General features: G+C 42.2%; 1 protein-coding gene across 9 annotated transcripts in view; it reads left to right on the top strand.

Annotated features, from left to right (window-relative positions):
• Positions 1-16,058, top strand: part of TENM2 (teneurin transmembrane protein 2) — a 1,508,878-nt gene that overhangs the window by 1,454,128 nt on the left and 38,692 nt on the right. For all 9 annotated transcript variants that reach the window (XM_077895600.1, XM_077895599.1, XM_077895598.1 and 6 more), the window contains 2 exons: positions 2,992-3,167; positions 4,664-4,899. In XM_077895600.1, the coding sequence (XP_077751726.1) occupies positions 2,992-3,167; positions 4,664-4,899 (412 nt within the window). The remainder of the gene's footprint in view (positions 1-2,991; positions 3,168-4,663; positions 4,900-16,058) is intronic.

Genomic DNA, 16,058 nt, shown 5'->3' with positions numbered 1-16,058 from the left:
ATGGGTTATATCTGGGCTCTCGGTTCTGCTCTGTTGATCTGTATGTCTGTTTTTATGTCCATCCGATACTGTTTTGGTTACTAAAGCTTTGTAATATATTTTGAAATCAGGGAACATGATGCCTTCAGCTCTACACATCTTTCTCAATATTGTTTTGGCCATGAGGCATCTTCCCTGATTCCATACAAATTTTAGGACTGTTTGTCCTATTTCTGTGAATAATGGAACTCAGAGCTCCTTCCAACTATGTGTAGACTTACTTGCAAAGAGATCTGATTCTGAAGATACTCCACAGGCAAATAAGCACAGCTGCAGAAAACTTACTATTCTTTGAAAGTTAAAGAGAAAGTTTTTCTTCCTGTAGATCCTGAGATCCTGGCCTCAACCCCAATCCTCTGTTGGAATTTTGTTAGGAATTACACTGAATTGTATGGACATTGTAATTTCTCCAGTCTACGAACATGGAATATCTTTCATCAATGTCTTGTAGCTTTTTGTGTAAGAAGTCTTTTACCTTCTTGGCTAAAATTTTTACTAGGCTTTTGTTATTTTTTTTTTGATGCAATCATAAATGGGATTGTCTTTCAGCTAGTTTGTTACTAGCATATAGAAACACAACAGATTTTTATATATTGATTTTTGTATCCTGCAACTTTACTGAATTTATTGGTTCTAACAGTTTTTAGGTTAAGTCTTTAGTTTTCTAAGTTTTCTATATGTAATATATCATCTGCAAATAATGACAGTTTTAATTCTGATTTGGATGCATTTCTTTTGCTTCCTTAATTGTTCTGAAAGCTTTCAAGTTCGATGTTAGCTGTGGAACGTTCATATATGGCCTTTTTATGTTGAAGTACATTCCCTCTTTACCCACTTTATCATTAACAGATGTTGAAATTTGTCAGATCCTTTTCCTGCATCTGTTGAACCATCCTTGCATCCCTGGAATAAATCCCATTTTCAATATACTGTTGAATATGATTTTCTACATTTAATTTAAATATGAATACGATTTGAGTATTTTTGCATTTACATTCATCAGAGATATTGGTCTATAATTTTCTTTTTGTGTGGTGTCCTTGTCTTGTTTTGGTAGCAGATTAATGCTGGCCTCATAAAATGGGTTTGGAATAGTTCCCCTCCTCTTCTATTTATTGGAAGAGTTTGAGAAGGATTGCTATTAATAAGTCTTTGAATGTTTGGTAGCATTCACCAGTGAAGCCATCTGGCCCTATAGTTTTGTTTGTTGGAATGCTTTTGATTACTGATTGAAACTCCTTAGTAGTAATCTCTTATGATCCTTTGTATTTCTGTGGTATCAGTAGTAACATCTCTTCTTTCATTTCTGATTTTATTTGTGTCCTGTCATCTTTTCTTCTTAGTGAATCTAGCTAAGGGTTGTCAATTTTATCTCTTAAAAAAACAACTCTTAGTCTCATTGATCTTTTGTCTTTTTACTCTCTATTTCATTTAAATACCTTTTGTTTCTAGTCATAAAACACAAAAGTAAGGCATATTGGTTAGAAATAATTCCTAAAATATGGGAACACACAAAACACATGCAGAAAAACTATCCTTAATGTTGAGATATCTATATTTTGAGAAAATTAATTCTACATAGACTCATTTTTCACCCCTGTATACTATCAGGGGAATATATTTTTCTGCTCCACTCTTTCTATTCAATAATATATACATGTTTTCATTCCAATAGATAGAAATCACTGTCCTCAACTTTGATGGCTTTAGAGGTTTTTACTTCATGGATAAATCCTTATTTAACAAATCTTTGATGAGTAATCATTTAGGTTATTCTAATTTGTCACTATTAGTAACTAACATCTTTGTTTACCTAAGAGGCAGTTTCCTTAACAGATAAGACGACAAAAGGGAGCCCCTGACTCCCATCTGTATTTACCTGGAAAATTCTGGTGGTATAACCCACCTATTGCCTAGAGCCCTGGGCAAATGATTTGGCTAGAGCCAAAAGCTGGGCTCCCTGCTCAAAGTCCTCCCCCTACCCACCACCTTTGACCAACTGGTCATGCAACTTAATGTGGTTCTGTTCTCAGCCTTCAAACATCCCCAGAAGCAAAATTTCTTACCATGTTTTCTCCAATCACTTACCAGGTCTGCATTCCTTTATTCTAAAACCACTTATCAAGCACCATCTATATTTGCTTTTGTAGTCCTAAGAAACAAAGTCAAATAAGCTGCAGTGGCTCTGTTCACTAGCTGTCCCACACCCACATGCTGTACAAGCTTCGATTTCTATCATTCAGAACCCACCAACTTTGTCTTTATCCCCAGTCCAGGGGGAGTCACATGTAGAGCTCAAGCAAACTACTTTCTTTGCTTCACCTTCCTCCCCTTTCTAGTAACATCTCATCTGGGAAAGCTCAAAGGCTTCTACATCCAGACCTTAAAGGGCCTAAGCTTTCTACTTAAAATGGATCTTCCAGAGTGGGAAAATGTTCTACCGAGTGGAACAGCAAGACTTTTTGCTAAAGGAAGTGGAAAAAATAACTCCACAGTTATTTTAAGAGGAGAATAAAGATGATTTACATGAAGGAGAAGGGCCCAATATCAGGCAACTTTCTAGGATCAGAACTTGATCACCAGTATACCTAAACTTCAGTGCTCAAGTCAAGTCATTGGGAAAATGGTCTAAGGTGGCTGCTTGGGGAGCTGTGGTTTAGGGCTATAAACCCAGAGAAAGAGGTATAGGCAGCCAAACCTACTATGCTTGAGCCAAGGCATGGAGGTGGCGCTTGGCCCAGGGTGACTGTCCAGAGGACTATGAGTATGGAAGAGCAAGGACATAGATGGTCTCCAGTGCCAGGTCTTGCTAATGGTACCATGGAGCCTCAGTGTGATATACTACCCAGCCACTCCACCTTCCAGTCTCTCTGGCCCTTGTGTGGTTCTAGGTGGTGGGAAAGGCTTCAGCTCTAATAAATGTGCTCCTAAACCAGTGTGTCTGTCCTCCAGCTATGACCATGAGGGCCGCCTGACCAATGTGACACGCCCCACGGGGGTGGTGACCAGTCTGCACCGGGAAATGGAGAAGTCTATCACCATTGACATTGAGAACTCCAACCGTGATGACGACGTCACTGTCATTACCAATCTGTCTTCAGTAGAGGCCTCCTACACAGTGGTACAAGGTGAGCTCCCTTCCCACTAAACTCACCTACAGACCCCAAGTAAGCCTCGGAAGACTTTCAGAGACCAGAGACGCCCATTAGCTTGCTATTTGAGTCAAGTGTCCACAGCAAACAAATTCTACAAGAGGTCAGTCTTGTAGAAAATGGCTTAATCAGATTCAGGAGAATGTCATCTATACTAAACGAAATGTCTAGAGATTTGGGGATGTCTATATATTTATCTGAAAATGTCAGTTGTCAGCCCCACTTGCTCTTACCTCTCCATCTTTAGCACTCCCCACTAACCCAATACACACAGTTACCTTCTCAAAGGTTATTTATCCCCTTGGGTTCACCTCTGCCTTTTTTGGTGCCATTCTGATCCTTCTTCCAAGTACTTGTTTGTTGAGTTGATTGTCCTGGAATCAGAGCCCTTTAGCAATCCCTTGCCAAGATCTCAGAGATTTCTGACCACCCCATAGTTACTAGTACTGTTTGACATGACACACAGTCCAGGACAAGCACAGGAGCTGGCAAGAAAGGGAATTGCGCAGATTAATTTTTCTTTTAATTAAGATATAATGTCAGTGGGCTAGCCCGTTGTCAGAGGATAAAAGTGTCCTCTCAGTAGATAAATGGTGACATTTCTGGACTATTATCCCACGACAGAGCCTGTTTCAATGACTCTATTTCTGCTCTGCCAAATGATTAATGATGTAGATTCTGTCTTTCTGCATGATGGCTGCAGTTGCAGAAGTGACAGATACACATTTTCTCAGTATCCCAAAAGCCAGCATCTCAGAAGCCAGCCCAGCTGGACTCCTTTGCCCAAATAATCAGGAAGCAATATATCTATAAAAGGAGTTTCGGACTCACATTTCCTTCCTGGAACTTTTCGATAAGAAAAAAGGTCAGAAGTCTGATTGACTAGTGTAGATTCCCTTTGGGAAGATAAATGCATGTTATCAGCACCCACTAGCTCAGTCTACCTTATGCTGTTTGAATCTCTTCAGAGTTTTCTTGAGTAGAGGTGGCATCATAGTGGAGTCAGCAGCAGAAGCATGAGGAGCAGGAAGGTTGCTTTTTCTCTTGATCTGATTTGTAGCTAGCCCATCAACTTCAGGTTAGATGGCAGTAGGCAAAAGGAAAAAAAATTAGTCTTTCTTTTCCCATTTAAGCTAAAATATATATGTTAAAAATTAGAGATTTGATTGACACAAATTGTGTAGGCAATAGACATCTTTAAAGGTACTATTAATAGTCTTCAGTGAGTAAAAGAAAAATATCACAGCATAATTATTTCTGGAGTGCCACATATTAATAATGTTTTTCTTTCCACGGATCAGTAGCATCTCTGCTACTCACCTTAACATTGTATGTGTGCTAATTGAAGGCAGCCTTACACTGACAGCTGCAAAGTACCATGGAAACCTATAAAAATAGGGGTTCTGTTCTCTTATGACTAATAGAGTGGATAATTTCTTTCCCTATCCCCACCCCCACTTACATTTCTCCAGATCAAGTGCGGAACAGCTACCAGCTCTGTAATAATGGTACCCTGCGGGTGATGTATGCCAATGGGATGGGTGTCAGCTTCCACAGCGAGCCCCACGTCCTAGCAGGCACCATCACCCCCACGATTGGGCGCTGCAACATCTCCCTGCCCATGGAGAACGGCCTAAACTCCATTGAGTGGCGCCTAAGAAAGGAACAGATTAAAGGCAAAGTCACCATCTTTGGCAGGAAGCTCCGGGTAAGTGGTTCCACCCAATCTATCACCTCAAAGTAGTAGGGGATACACCCTTTCCTCAAGAGCTGAGGAAATTGCCCAGGCCCCAAGCCTCCATTACTCCTTTCTTCCCTGGAAAAGATGAGTCTTTCCCTCAGAAGATAGAATCCATATCCCTCTGGGGGGAGGGGGGAAAGGAAGAGAAAAAAATGGAAATTTACCTTACACCCTAGCTAGGGACAGCTTCAGTCTTCTTATCACACTTGCCATCTTCTCCCTCAGCTTTCACTCTTTGACCAATTTGGCAAACAACTTGGTGCCTGGTGCCTACTGTGTACTGAGTAATTTGATGAATACTGGAAAAACAAAAATCTTAAAATCTTATAATGTACTCTTTATACTCAATGAGTTAACAATCCAGTAGAATATATAGATGCAGGATAATTCAATGGGTTGAGTGAGAGGAGCATCCAGGACCTGATAGAATCACAGAGGAGATGTCAGCCAGCCTAAAGCAATCAGGGAAGGCTTCCCAAGAGAAAATCACAAGCAAACCACAGTAGAAAGTTTTAACCAACCATAGCTTCCCCAGACTAGGCAGCTTACCAACAAATTACATCTTTTAAAAACTAACACACAAAACTCATTAATGACTTTCATGATGCAAGCACCATGTTAAATGCTTTACTTATTTTCAACAGCCCCATGGGGGTACTTACCTCTGTTTTTCAGATGAGGAAACACAGGTTCTGGGAAGCTACATAACCTGTGCAAAGGCACCCTGGCTAGAAAATGGCATAGCCAGGACTTGGTCCCAGTTCCATCTTTGTGTCTGGCTCACTTGCCAATATCCTTAACCACCAAGCCCACATCTACCAGATTAAATTCTCAGTCATCCAGATAATCTGATTCCTGCCCTAGTCACTTATCTGGCATGAGGAGGGACTGATTCTTAATATCATGCTAACCCCTTTCCCCATGGCGTGAAATAATTCTAGGGATCCCAGTCCTCATTAAATTCGGCACGTATTTACTGAACGCCTACTACAAGCTAGGCACTGGGGATCTACATGGCACACCAAGCAAAATCCTTACCCTCTTGCAGCTACAGTCAGGGAGTGGGGGTGGTAAATGGGGGAGATAGGGACAGGAGGGGCAGATAGTACACTAATAAATAAAGTAACTGCAGATTAAGATAAGCACTGGGAAGAGAATAAACAATGGAGCACGGCCGAGTTCAACTACTACTTTGGAATCACAACACTTGAGTAGTAACTTTGGCCTGTTACTGCATTGAAATCTACCCAGGGGACACTACCTCTTGGCAGGGCCAGACCACTCCATATTAAGGTTCTGCCTTTGTCTAGTTGGAGCTTCATTCCTCACATTAGGTTATCAGTAGTCTCCCATGTTTTTCTTCCTGTGCTGGTATCTGCAAAGTTGCAAACGGCAGTATCTTCCTAAAGACAAAAATGAAATGAGATTAGTAGCTAAATCCTTAATGACTGGATTTCAGGGCTGTATAATTGATTTTTGATATGCTGCACTGTAGAAGTTGATTATAAGTAGTAATCGTGCCTTTTCTCTGATAAATCAGTTATGCATTTTGACTAAGTTTTCAAAATAAAGATAAATGTGGCCCTAAAATAAAATGGTTATAATCCCAACTCTGAATATTAAAAATCTTAATAATGATACTTGTGGTAATTAGCAGAAGTTAGGCACGCAAGTCTTATAACTGAATTTCTGCCAGGGTTAGATTTGCTGGCATCATGTTTATGCAAATCAAAACACAGCTTTATCTATCAACACCTCAACATTTAATTGTCTGGTGTTAGTTCCTGTAACAATAATCACATATCCATTTAGCTCTCTTAAATGAAAATCACTATGAGATTATAACAGGTTGAGTGGACTGAAAATGTAATTTGAAAATGAGGGAGAAAGCCTGGAATTTATTTGCATCTCATTTATTTTAATTCAATTCATAAATTGTTTAGTGAATGAAATAAAAGCAACTCTTGGAAATTGCAGGGGAGCAATTGGAAGAAGGTATAAAAGAAAGATGGAGCATGATGTGGATTAAGAGAACCAGGGAGTGTCCTTTTAGTCAGGCTCTTCGCGAGCCTAGGGCAGGGAAGTTTGCAGTTTCAAATCAAAGGTACCTTGGCCCACACAAGGCAAGCAGGCTCTTCTCTCCTTACCTCCAGTCCTAACGTTCTTTTCACTCTATCTTGAATTCCATTGTCAAATGGGGCCCTGAAATTTTTCATTCATTTGTTCAGAAGATTACTAGAATGGAGTCTTAGCAGAATGCTGCATTTTACAACTATAATCATTTTCCTGTGTATAACTAACTCATTTCTTTTTAATTTTCTCTTTAAGTCTCCTCTGTTTTAGGCTGCAAATTAAAGCAATATTATAATTTAAAAAAAAAAAAACATGTTTGCTAAGTGCTGACTATATGCCAAGTGCTATGGAATAGACTAGAGAAAGAAAACTAAATCCTTGCCAGCAAGAAGTTTGCATTCCAGTGGAGAAGACAATGTGAATAGTGTGGTGTAAACTGTAATACAAGCAATGTCACAAGGAAAGCAATAGCTCGTTGCATCAGAAAAGGATGGACTGAGGCCAGATAACAAATAGGACCTCCAATCTCAGGAGCCAACCACATCACGGTCCCAATAAGAAAGGCAGCTTGTCCTAGGGGTGACTCACTGAACTTGCTGTCTTGTGATCCCACCACAGGAGGCAAGTGACCTTTAAGGTTGCTCTGGAAGGACAAGGGGCTGAATGAGCAGAGCTCATTTCACCCACCCCAGTGAGAACACTTCAACTGAACTGCAAGAAAGCCTAGGAAATGTTGTCTTTCTTGAATGGCTAAGGGAGAAAAAAATGAAAGAGTTGGTGAACACATAGCAAGGTCTCTGCCATCTCTATCAGGATGAGCTTCACGGAAGAATTGGAATCAGTTCTGAAGAGCAGTAGGAATTAGCCCAGCAAAGATATGGGGAAGGGGTGACCAGACCAAAAGTGCTGCCTGTAAAATAACAGAGAGGTCAAAAAGGGGAAGAGCATTTCAAGAAACCTTAACTCAGTTTGGCCAGAGGGAAGGGGAATGTGTTACACTGTGGTACAAACAAAGAATACATTGGCCAGAGGCAGCACATGGAACGGAATATTTTGCTAGGCTGACATTTATCCAGAGGACTGTGGGGAACTCTTCCAGGGTTTAATTAGCAGAGTGATGTGTTGGGATGTGTCGTCTTAGAAGACCTCTCAAGCTTTCTCAGGTGTGGAGGAAGATAGATTAGAAGGGGACAGGATAGGAAGAGAGGGACAGCATAGAAGCAACTGCAGTAATCCAAACAAATAACTAAATCACTAAGAGTAAAGAAAGAAAAGAGGGGGAGACATTTAGCACACATAATTAACAGGATTTGACAAGTAGCAGAGTTGCTGTATCATGCTCGCTTTCAAGGCTTCCTCTCGATAACCATATGGATTGGGAAACTGAGTGGCTACCTAGAATTTGTGAACTGGCCTGCCAGGCTCTGTGAAGGAGAGAGGCTGGGGACTGAACCCCAAGACAGAGATGTGACATGCTGGCAGCCCCGGTCCTGCCTCTTGGAATGGGGAAGAAACTGTTGCTCCTTCGTTAAAAGTAGGGAATTTGTAGAGAATCTATGGTGAAGTAACGGAGGGTATCAAGCACTGAAGCAAACAGATCTACCTTTCTCAGGGACTGTCCAGCTCCTAGGAGTCTGGCTAAAGGAGTGATGTGAGGACCCAAGGCTCTGAGCTTCCCTAGAATTCAGAGGAAACCAAAAATCGCAATGAAGCTACCATGATAGACCCATGCCCAGTGAAATTCTAAGCCACCTAAGTAGCTCTTTTTCTCAGCAACCCAGTCAGGGTCATCTCATGGGTGAGGAAAGTGTCAGTGACATTTCCATATAGGTTGGTGAAATGTAAGATGGTGGATGGGTAGACCATCAAAGAACCACATCCTTCCACCAAAAGCTTTATGATGCTTCAGCAAAACTTAGAGTATTAGTCCCTTCTTCCCTGCCCAAACTCAATGTGAGAATAATTTTCATTTTGTCTCCCAAGAACATCTCAAGGAATCTCATTTGAAAGAGTCTTTTCCACTCCACTCCTTTCTCTGTTCTCTCTGGCCTTTCAAAAACACACGGAACAGTTGCATCAGGGCATCTGTAAGCTCCATAAGCACAGGAACCACCTCACCACTATGTCCCTGGTGACAAGTGCCATGTGGTAAGCACTCAGACAACAAGTGAGGAAGGAAGAAGTGATGACCATGCCTCCTGAGGGCTCCTCCTTAGAAGGTGCATATGTGTGAATTCTGCTCCCCTAACTCACCCAAAGCAGGAATGAGTTCACAAACACATTTCCCCTATATCTGTCAGGAATCTTTCTATTGCAAAAGATAGGAAGCCCACTCAAACTAGAGTAATAAAAAAGGGCATTCATTGTCTTGCCTAATGGGCCCCCACAAATCCAAATGATGTCATCAGGCTGACATCTCCCTCTCTTTTTCTGTCTTTCTCATGGTCCCCTTCCATCCCCCAGCATTATTTCTCTTGGCAGTTGGCCTCATTTTCTTCCACAGTAGACCAGTGACCTCTTCACACTGGGGAGTCAGAGTTGGCCAAAGGTGACTTCAGGCTGACATCAGCTTAGCTTAGTGAACATAGAAGAAAGGATCTCCCACAGCATTTATACTTAGAAAAAGAAATCACCTCAGGTGACTGACCTAGCACAGATCTATGATCAGCCAGTATTAGGTCACATGTGGACACATGTACCTTGTATTGGACCACCTAAACAGGAGAAGCCATACAGAAAGAGGATGCTACACCCAAAGAAGGAAGGAATAGGTTAAATCACAAACATGCACACACACACACCCCAGATATATTCCACATTCTCCACCCTCCAGAGACTGATCATAAGGCAAACTCCTGGCCTTGAGGATCTGTTTATGTATCATCCCCCCTCACCCCACCTTCCCCACCAGCAAGTCTTCTTTCTAGATTTTTTTGGAAGAGAGAGCAGAAACCAACCCCTTCTACTGAGATTTAAAACTCCTGCTCCTTAAAAAAAAAAAAAAAAAAAAAAAAAAACTCCTGCTCCTTCCTGAAATGGATTCAGTGCATGATTGTCTCTGAACAGGAAGCATACAACCACCCTCCAGGATATTTCCTCTTGATTATGATTTACACAGAGATTGCAGAAGCAAGAAACAACTACATGTGTAGGCAGCAGAACAAAAGAAAAATCACTTCCAAGATATCTTCCATCATGATATTGGCATTAGTATCCTTCCCCAGAAGAGGTAGGAGTTAGTAATTTTGTTGGGGTTTCTATATGATTAATATGACATTGCAATTACACACTGCTTTGTGTTAGTTTTACCTTTGTGGCAAATGACATTGACACAGGAGTGAGGTGGGAGGCAGCTGTACATGCAAACACACACGTGTGAACTCAGTTCTGCATGAGGCCCACTCAAGTAACTCTGCTAATATTCACAGTTACCATGAAAGCGTGAATTTTACCAGCCCCTTCCTGCCAGTGTTTTCATTCTGCACCAATATTTTATATTTCAAACATCTATGCATCGGCACTGTATGACTCACTCAGTGTATACTGGTGAACAAAACAGACAAGACTCAGTGTTATATTATGAGCAGTGCTTGTGCAGACAGGACTTGTAATAAATTTAATATCAGCTTAAATAATATATCATTAGAAGGGCAAGCCTCTGCAAACGCATTAAGCAATGTGTTCCCCAAGCAAGTATTACTTTTGGCTGACTTGCTGTTTTGGAAGGTATGGTGGAAAAGTGGAAAGACCCTGTGCCGTAGCAAAGAGAAACAGATAATAATCAAATAAATGAACAAATAATATAAAGAAATTGTGATGGGTGCCATGAAGAAAAATACAGGGTGCAGATAAAAGGGAGTATCTGATTTAGGTTAGGCCACTCTAAGAAAATAAACATTTGAGCTGAGAACTGAAGAGTAGGAATTTTCCAGACATGTGATGGGAAGCAAGCCTCCTATGCTAGTGTATCAGCATGTGCAAATGCCCTGAAGCAGAAGAGACCGTTGCTTATATCCTAAGCAGGAGAGCTAGTATGGGTGGAGCAAACTAACTGGGGGCAGGGTCAAGGAGAAAGGCCCTTAGTGACCCTGGGAAGGATCTTAGAAATATGCAAGTCCTTCCCAGATGGACACATTGGCGAATGCAAAGGAGCATTCATCTGCAGACTAAACTATCTACCTTCCTTCTCAGAGGCTGAAGACATGCAACATACTTGGATTCTGGAAAGTTCAGGTTGAGAGATGACTAGTACAAGCCTGTTCAGGTCATCCAGGCTGAGCCTACATACCAGATGCCTCTCTTGTCTGCCATATATGTACCAACAGACCACCCACCTCTATTAGAATATTCCCACAGCATCTGAAATGAAGTTCTCTGCCTGAGCAGGGCCTTTGCTTACTACTCAAGCTTTCACTTGCTGACCTCCCCATCTGGAATATTCTCCCCAACTCTTCTCGCCCTCACCTGTAAAGTCTTAGTCATCTTTGAAGCTCCCACTGAGATAGCACTTCCTCTAGGACACAGTCCTTGTGAGCCTAGTTCTAAGTGTCCTTCCTCCTTCCCGTAGTTTCTTCGCTATGTTTACTCTCATTATAGCTCTAATGTTTTCACTGTTGGCTCATGTGTCTTTACCCTCCTCTGTAACTTCCATAAGAGCAAGGACCATAAATGTCTTGCTCTTTTCTTAAAAAAAGATTTTATTTATTCATGAGAGACACACAGAGAGAGAGAGAGACAGAGACATAGACAGAGGAAGAATCAGGCTCCCTGCAGGAACCCTGATGCAGGACTCGATCCTGGGACCCTGGGATCATGCCCTGAGCCAAAGGCAGACACTCAACCATTGAGCTACCTTGCTCTGTCCTAAGTGCTGATCACAGTAGCAAGCATATAGTAAGTGCTCAGTAAATATTTAGTGAATGAATGAATGGGATTTTAGGTTGATGTCATGAAAATCCACTCTTTCCAACCTCTATTAATTCCAGGTTTGGGGAGCCTCCCAGAATGACTCTAAATGCTCTTTAGAATGAAGTCCATTATTTGGAGATCACAGATGTCCCAGTTACATTCTCTCTTCCCAGTTTTCCATATTAGAACATTAGATCATCAGAATTGCCATGGTTCTTATAGTGGGTATGATTCAACCCCCTTATTCACTAATATTTGTTGAGTACCAAGCACTTTCAAAAATAATATGGACACTAAGAAAAATACAGTCCCCACCTACTAGAAGCTCACAGGCCATTACAGATAAGGAAACTGAGGTTATTAAAGGTAAAAGACTGCTTTGCAGTGACTGACAAAGCTAATCAGTGTCAAAACTGCAACTCAAATTCAGATCTTTCCACCTTTCTATTTCACCCTCATCCAAAACAGCAGGTCATCCAAAAAATAATGTTTGCTTAGGGAATACATTATTTAATGTGTTTGCAGAAGCTTACCCTTCTAATTATGCATTATTTAAGCTAATATTAAATTTATAGCAAGTTGTTTTGTCTGCACAAGCACTGATCCCAATGTAGCATTGAGTCTTGTTGTATGGCAACTGGAGAGAGCTGCTTTATAAATCCCAGAGGACTGACCCAGGAAGGAAATGAAGATGTCATCTAGCCCTGGCTTTCCCTCTGGGTAGGTGAATACCTAAACTCTCTAAGGCAGGAATTCAGCTTTTCAATATCTCCAGCCATGGAAAATCTCATGCCCTCCCTCCTTCACCTTTTTGGGGTTTCCCACACTCCAAACATGACAGGCAAAATATTCCTCAGTAAGCTTCACTGAAGCCTCTCCTGCTGTGCTCCAATGCCTTTTCCTGGAGGGGATCCAGCCCGGTGTTAATTTCCTCCTTCATGTTTCTCAAATCACCAGCTCCCGTCATTGCCCCTCGAGCTAAGTTAGAGTCACTGGTTATGGGCCCAGCAGGGCCGTTTTGACGACAGCGTTTCCTTTTCTCAGGGTTTTTTACGAGCTTCCTTGTGACAGGCGTGTGCTTGGTGAGATCAAAACATTCTGGGGGGAGATTCCATAGGGGAAACTACTTCCCAAAGTCTGCCCTCTGCAAAAATAAAAACCATGCTAAATAGCTGAGTTTTATTAACTGGGGAAGCCAGGCTGAGGAAAATGCCCGATAATTAAAAATAATGGCTTCCTTACAAACACAAAATTGTATTAATTTAAAAATTGGTTTCTCTATCACTGAATACCTACCAAGCTGGCTGGGAAGGGAATTGTGCTGATCCTGGCAGTGAAAATAATTCAAAATAACTTTTATGTTCTCCAGGAAGCCTCAAGGTTAATTTAAATATTGTTAGATGGGTAATTTAATTCAGAATAAGAGAACAGTATGGCTAAATTAAAGCTCCTGCACACTCTAAACTGGGGGCAGATGCCCAGGAAGGACTGAGCATGCCTGTCCAACCCCCCAACATCCCACAACCCACAGATGAGGTACCTCCTCCTCTTCACAAATCGCACCCTTATAATTAAAGATACTTGATTAGATCACACAACAGGCCTGAACTTCTTGGCTTAGCTCCCAGTAAATTTATCATATTTAATTATTAGAAGGATTGGGCATTTTAATAGAAATTATACATTTCAAAAGTTAACACAGAGTGACAGGACCAGGATGGCAATATAAATTGTCCCTGACTTTGCTCCCCCCTCATAAGAATAACAACTGTTGGTAGACAAGACACCACTGAGACAATTCTAGAACATGGGAGTGAGGCTAAAGTTTTCCCCTGAACCACAGAGACCAAGACAGATTGGATTAGAAGGCTAAGAGGAACAGCTACACACTGACCACATTGTCCTTCCCCCAGGCCAATGTGACAGCGTGCAAAGAGCTCTTCTGTGGGCCTTCAGGTCCTCTGGAGGGAAAGAGAGCCCAGAAGGGACATCCAGCCCCACTATACACACACACACACACACACACACACACACACGCACACAGTATTCTGGGTTACTTTGTGAAATCCCCTACTCAAGTCTTGCCCAACGGTGACTACAGGAGAATCTACATGGCTTGGCCCCTAGGAAACTGATTACAATAGAGAAGAAAGGAGAAGCTTGCAACAGCCAGCACATGGATCTTGGCAGACCAAGTTCCTACCCACAGAGCCCAAATAGTACTCCCAATCAGCACCTCATTTGCAGAACCAAGCTATTGCTGTAATCTGACTATGGAACTCAGCAGGGTGCAAATTTGCCTGATTCAGGTCCTTAAATGAGGAGTCTCACTGGCCCTGGAGCCCCTGCCCATGCACTACTGAGTATGGCTCCCAGCCCAATTTGACTGGAAGGGCTGGTGAAAACACCTAAAAGCTGAGTAGCCCAGTAGTGACAAGTTGAGAGGAAGGCAGACAGAGCCGATCACCCCCAGAGCAAAGCCAGTACCAGACAGGAAGAGTTCCCCCGCTATGCCCACAAAGAAGTTAGTTTACAACTCCACTCTGTTTAGGATAACCCCTGGCTACTCCCAACCAGAAAGCCCATTCAGAAAATTTTGAAGGTTCTTAGAGTGGGCCCTCCCACTGTACCCAGGCAAAGAAGCTGAATCAAAGCCACACCCACTACTGAGGGTAACTTACCCCCTGACTGGCCAGAAGGGCTGGCGGAATGCCTGGAGGTTACTTACCTCAGCAAGCTCAAGCCAAAATGCAGGCACACAAACTGATAGGCTACAGAGCAAAGCCAGTGGCCCTATTCAGTCAGGGAACTTGGAGGAAGAGTTGGCTTGAATCAAGACCACAAAGAGCCTTGCAAGTTTTGGAATTAGTCCTGCTGCACCTAGACAAGGAAACGAATTCATAGCTCTGATTATTGCTGAATACAGCCTTCAGCCTGCTCTACCATGGAACCTAACCAGAGCACACAGAAAGCTGCATAGCCCTTCTTACAATGGCACTTGAAAAGAAAGCACAGCTATCTTTCCCCAACTGAAGAACAAAAAGAGTACCCCCAATCAAGACAGGGAATTTAGTGCAAATTCTTCCCTGATTTGAGTCTCCAAACAACAAGCTTTGAAGGATTTAGATCCCATCCTGTTGTCCTTCCAGGGCAGAGAAGCTAACTTATAGCCTATATAACTATATTCTGACTGAATATAGTACCCAGTCCCAACAGTCTAGTAAGCCTGACCAAAGAACTGAGGAACCATGGTGCCCATCCTACAGCCTCAACTGGACAAAGAACCAAGCCAATAGTCCATACCAACTATTGTCAGCCAGCAGCACACTTCCTCACCCCCTCACCCTGACCTCAAAGTTCAGGCAGTTGCCTTGCCCAGAAATTAACCCTGAAGCAAGACATTCCTGTCCAAAGACATTACCAGCAGGCACATCCAGAAACCCAAATTGGGCTGACTAATGAAGAATTGCCTCTACCAAAGCAAATCTTTAAAATCTTGAGGAGGAGACTACTTACTCAAATGTGCAGATACAAATGTAAGGAATTGAGGATCACAATAAATCAAGTAAATATGACACCACCAAAGGAAACTAATGAAGTTCCTATAACTGACCTTAAAGAAATGGATATTTATTAACTGTCAAAGAATTAAGAATAGTCCTCTTGAAGTTTAGAGAACTATAAGAACACTTAGACAACTGAACAAAATTAGGAAAATGATGAATGAACAAAATGAGTTCAATGAGTTCAACAAAGAAATAGAAACCAAAGGGGGAAAAAAAAAAACTAGACCTGAAAAATACAATGACTGAAGAATTCAGTAGAGTGCTTCAAAAGTAGACTTGAGGGGGCAGCCCCGGCAGCCCCGGTGGCGCAGTGGTTTAGCGCCACCTGCAGCCCAGGGCGTGATCCTGGAAACCCGGGATCGAGTCCCATGTCGGGCTCCCTATATGGTGCTTGCTTCTCCCTCTGCCTGTGTCTCTGCCTCTCTCTCTTTCTGTGTCTTTATGAATAAATTTAAAAAAAAATAGACTTGAGAGCAGCCTGGGTGGCTCAGCAGTTTAGTGCCGCCTTCAGTCCAGGGCGTGATCCTGGAGACCTGGGATCGAGTCCCACATCGCGCTCCCTGCATGGCGCCTGCTTCT

The sequence above is a fragment of the Canis aureus genome, chromosome 4 (assembly GCF_053574225.1).
Source record: "Canis aureus isolate CA01 chromosome 4, VMU_Caureus_v.1.0, whole genome shotgun sequence".
Taxonomy (NCBI): Eukaryota; Metazoa; Chordata; class Mammalia; order Carnivora; family Canidae; genus Canis; species Canis aureus.
This window is presented reverse-complemented; position numbering and strand designations above follow the sequence as displayed.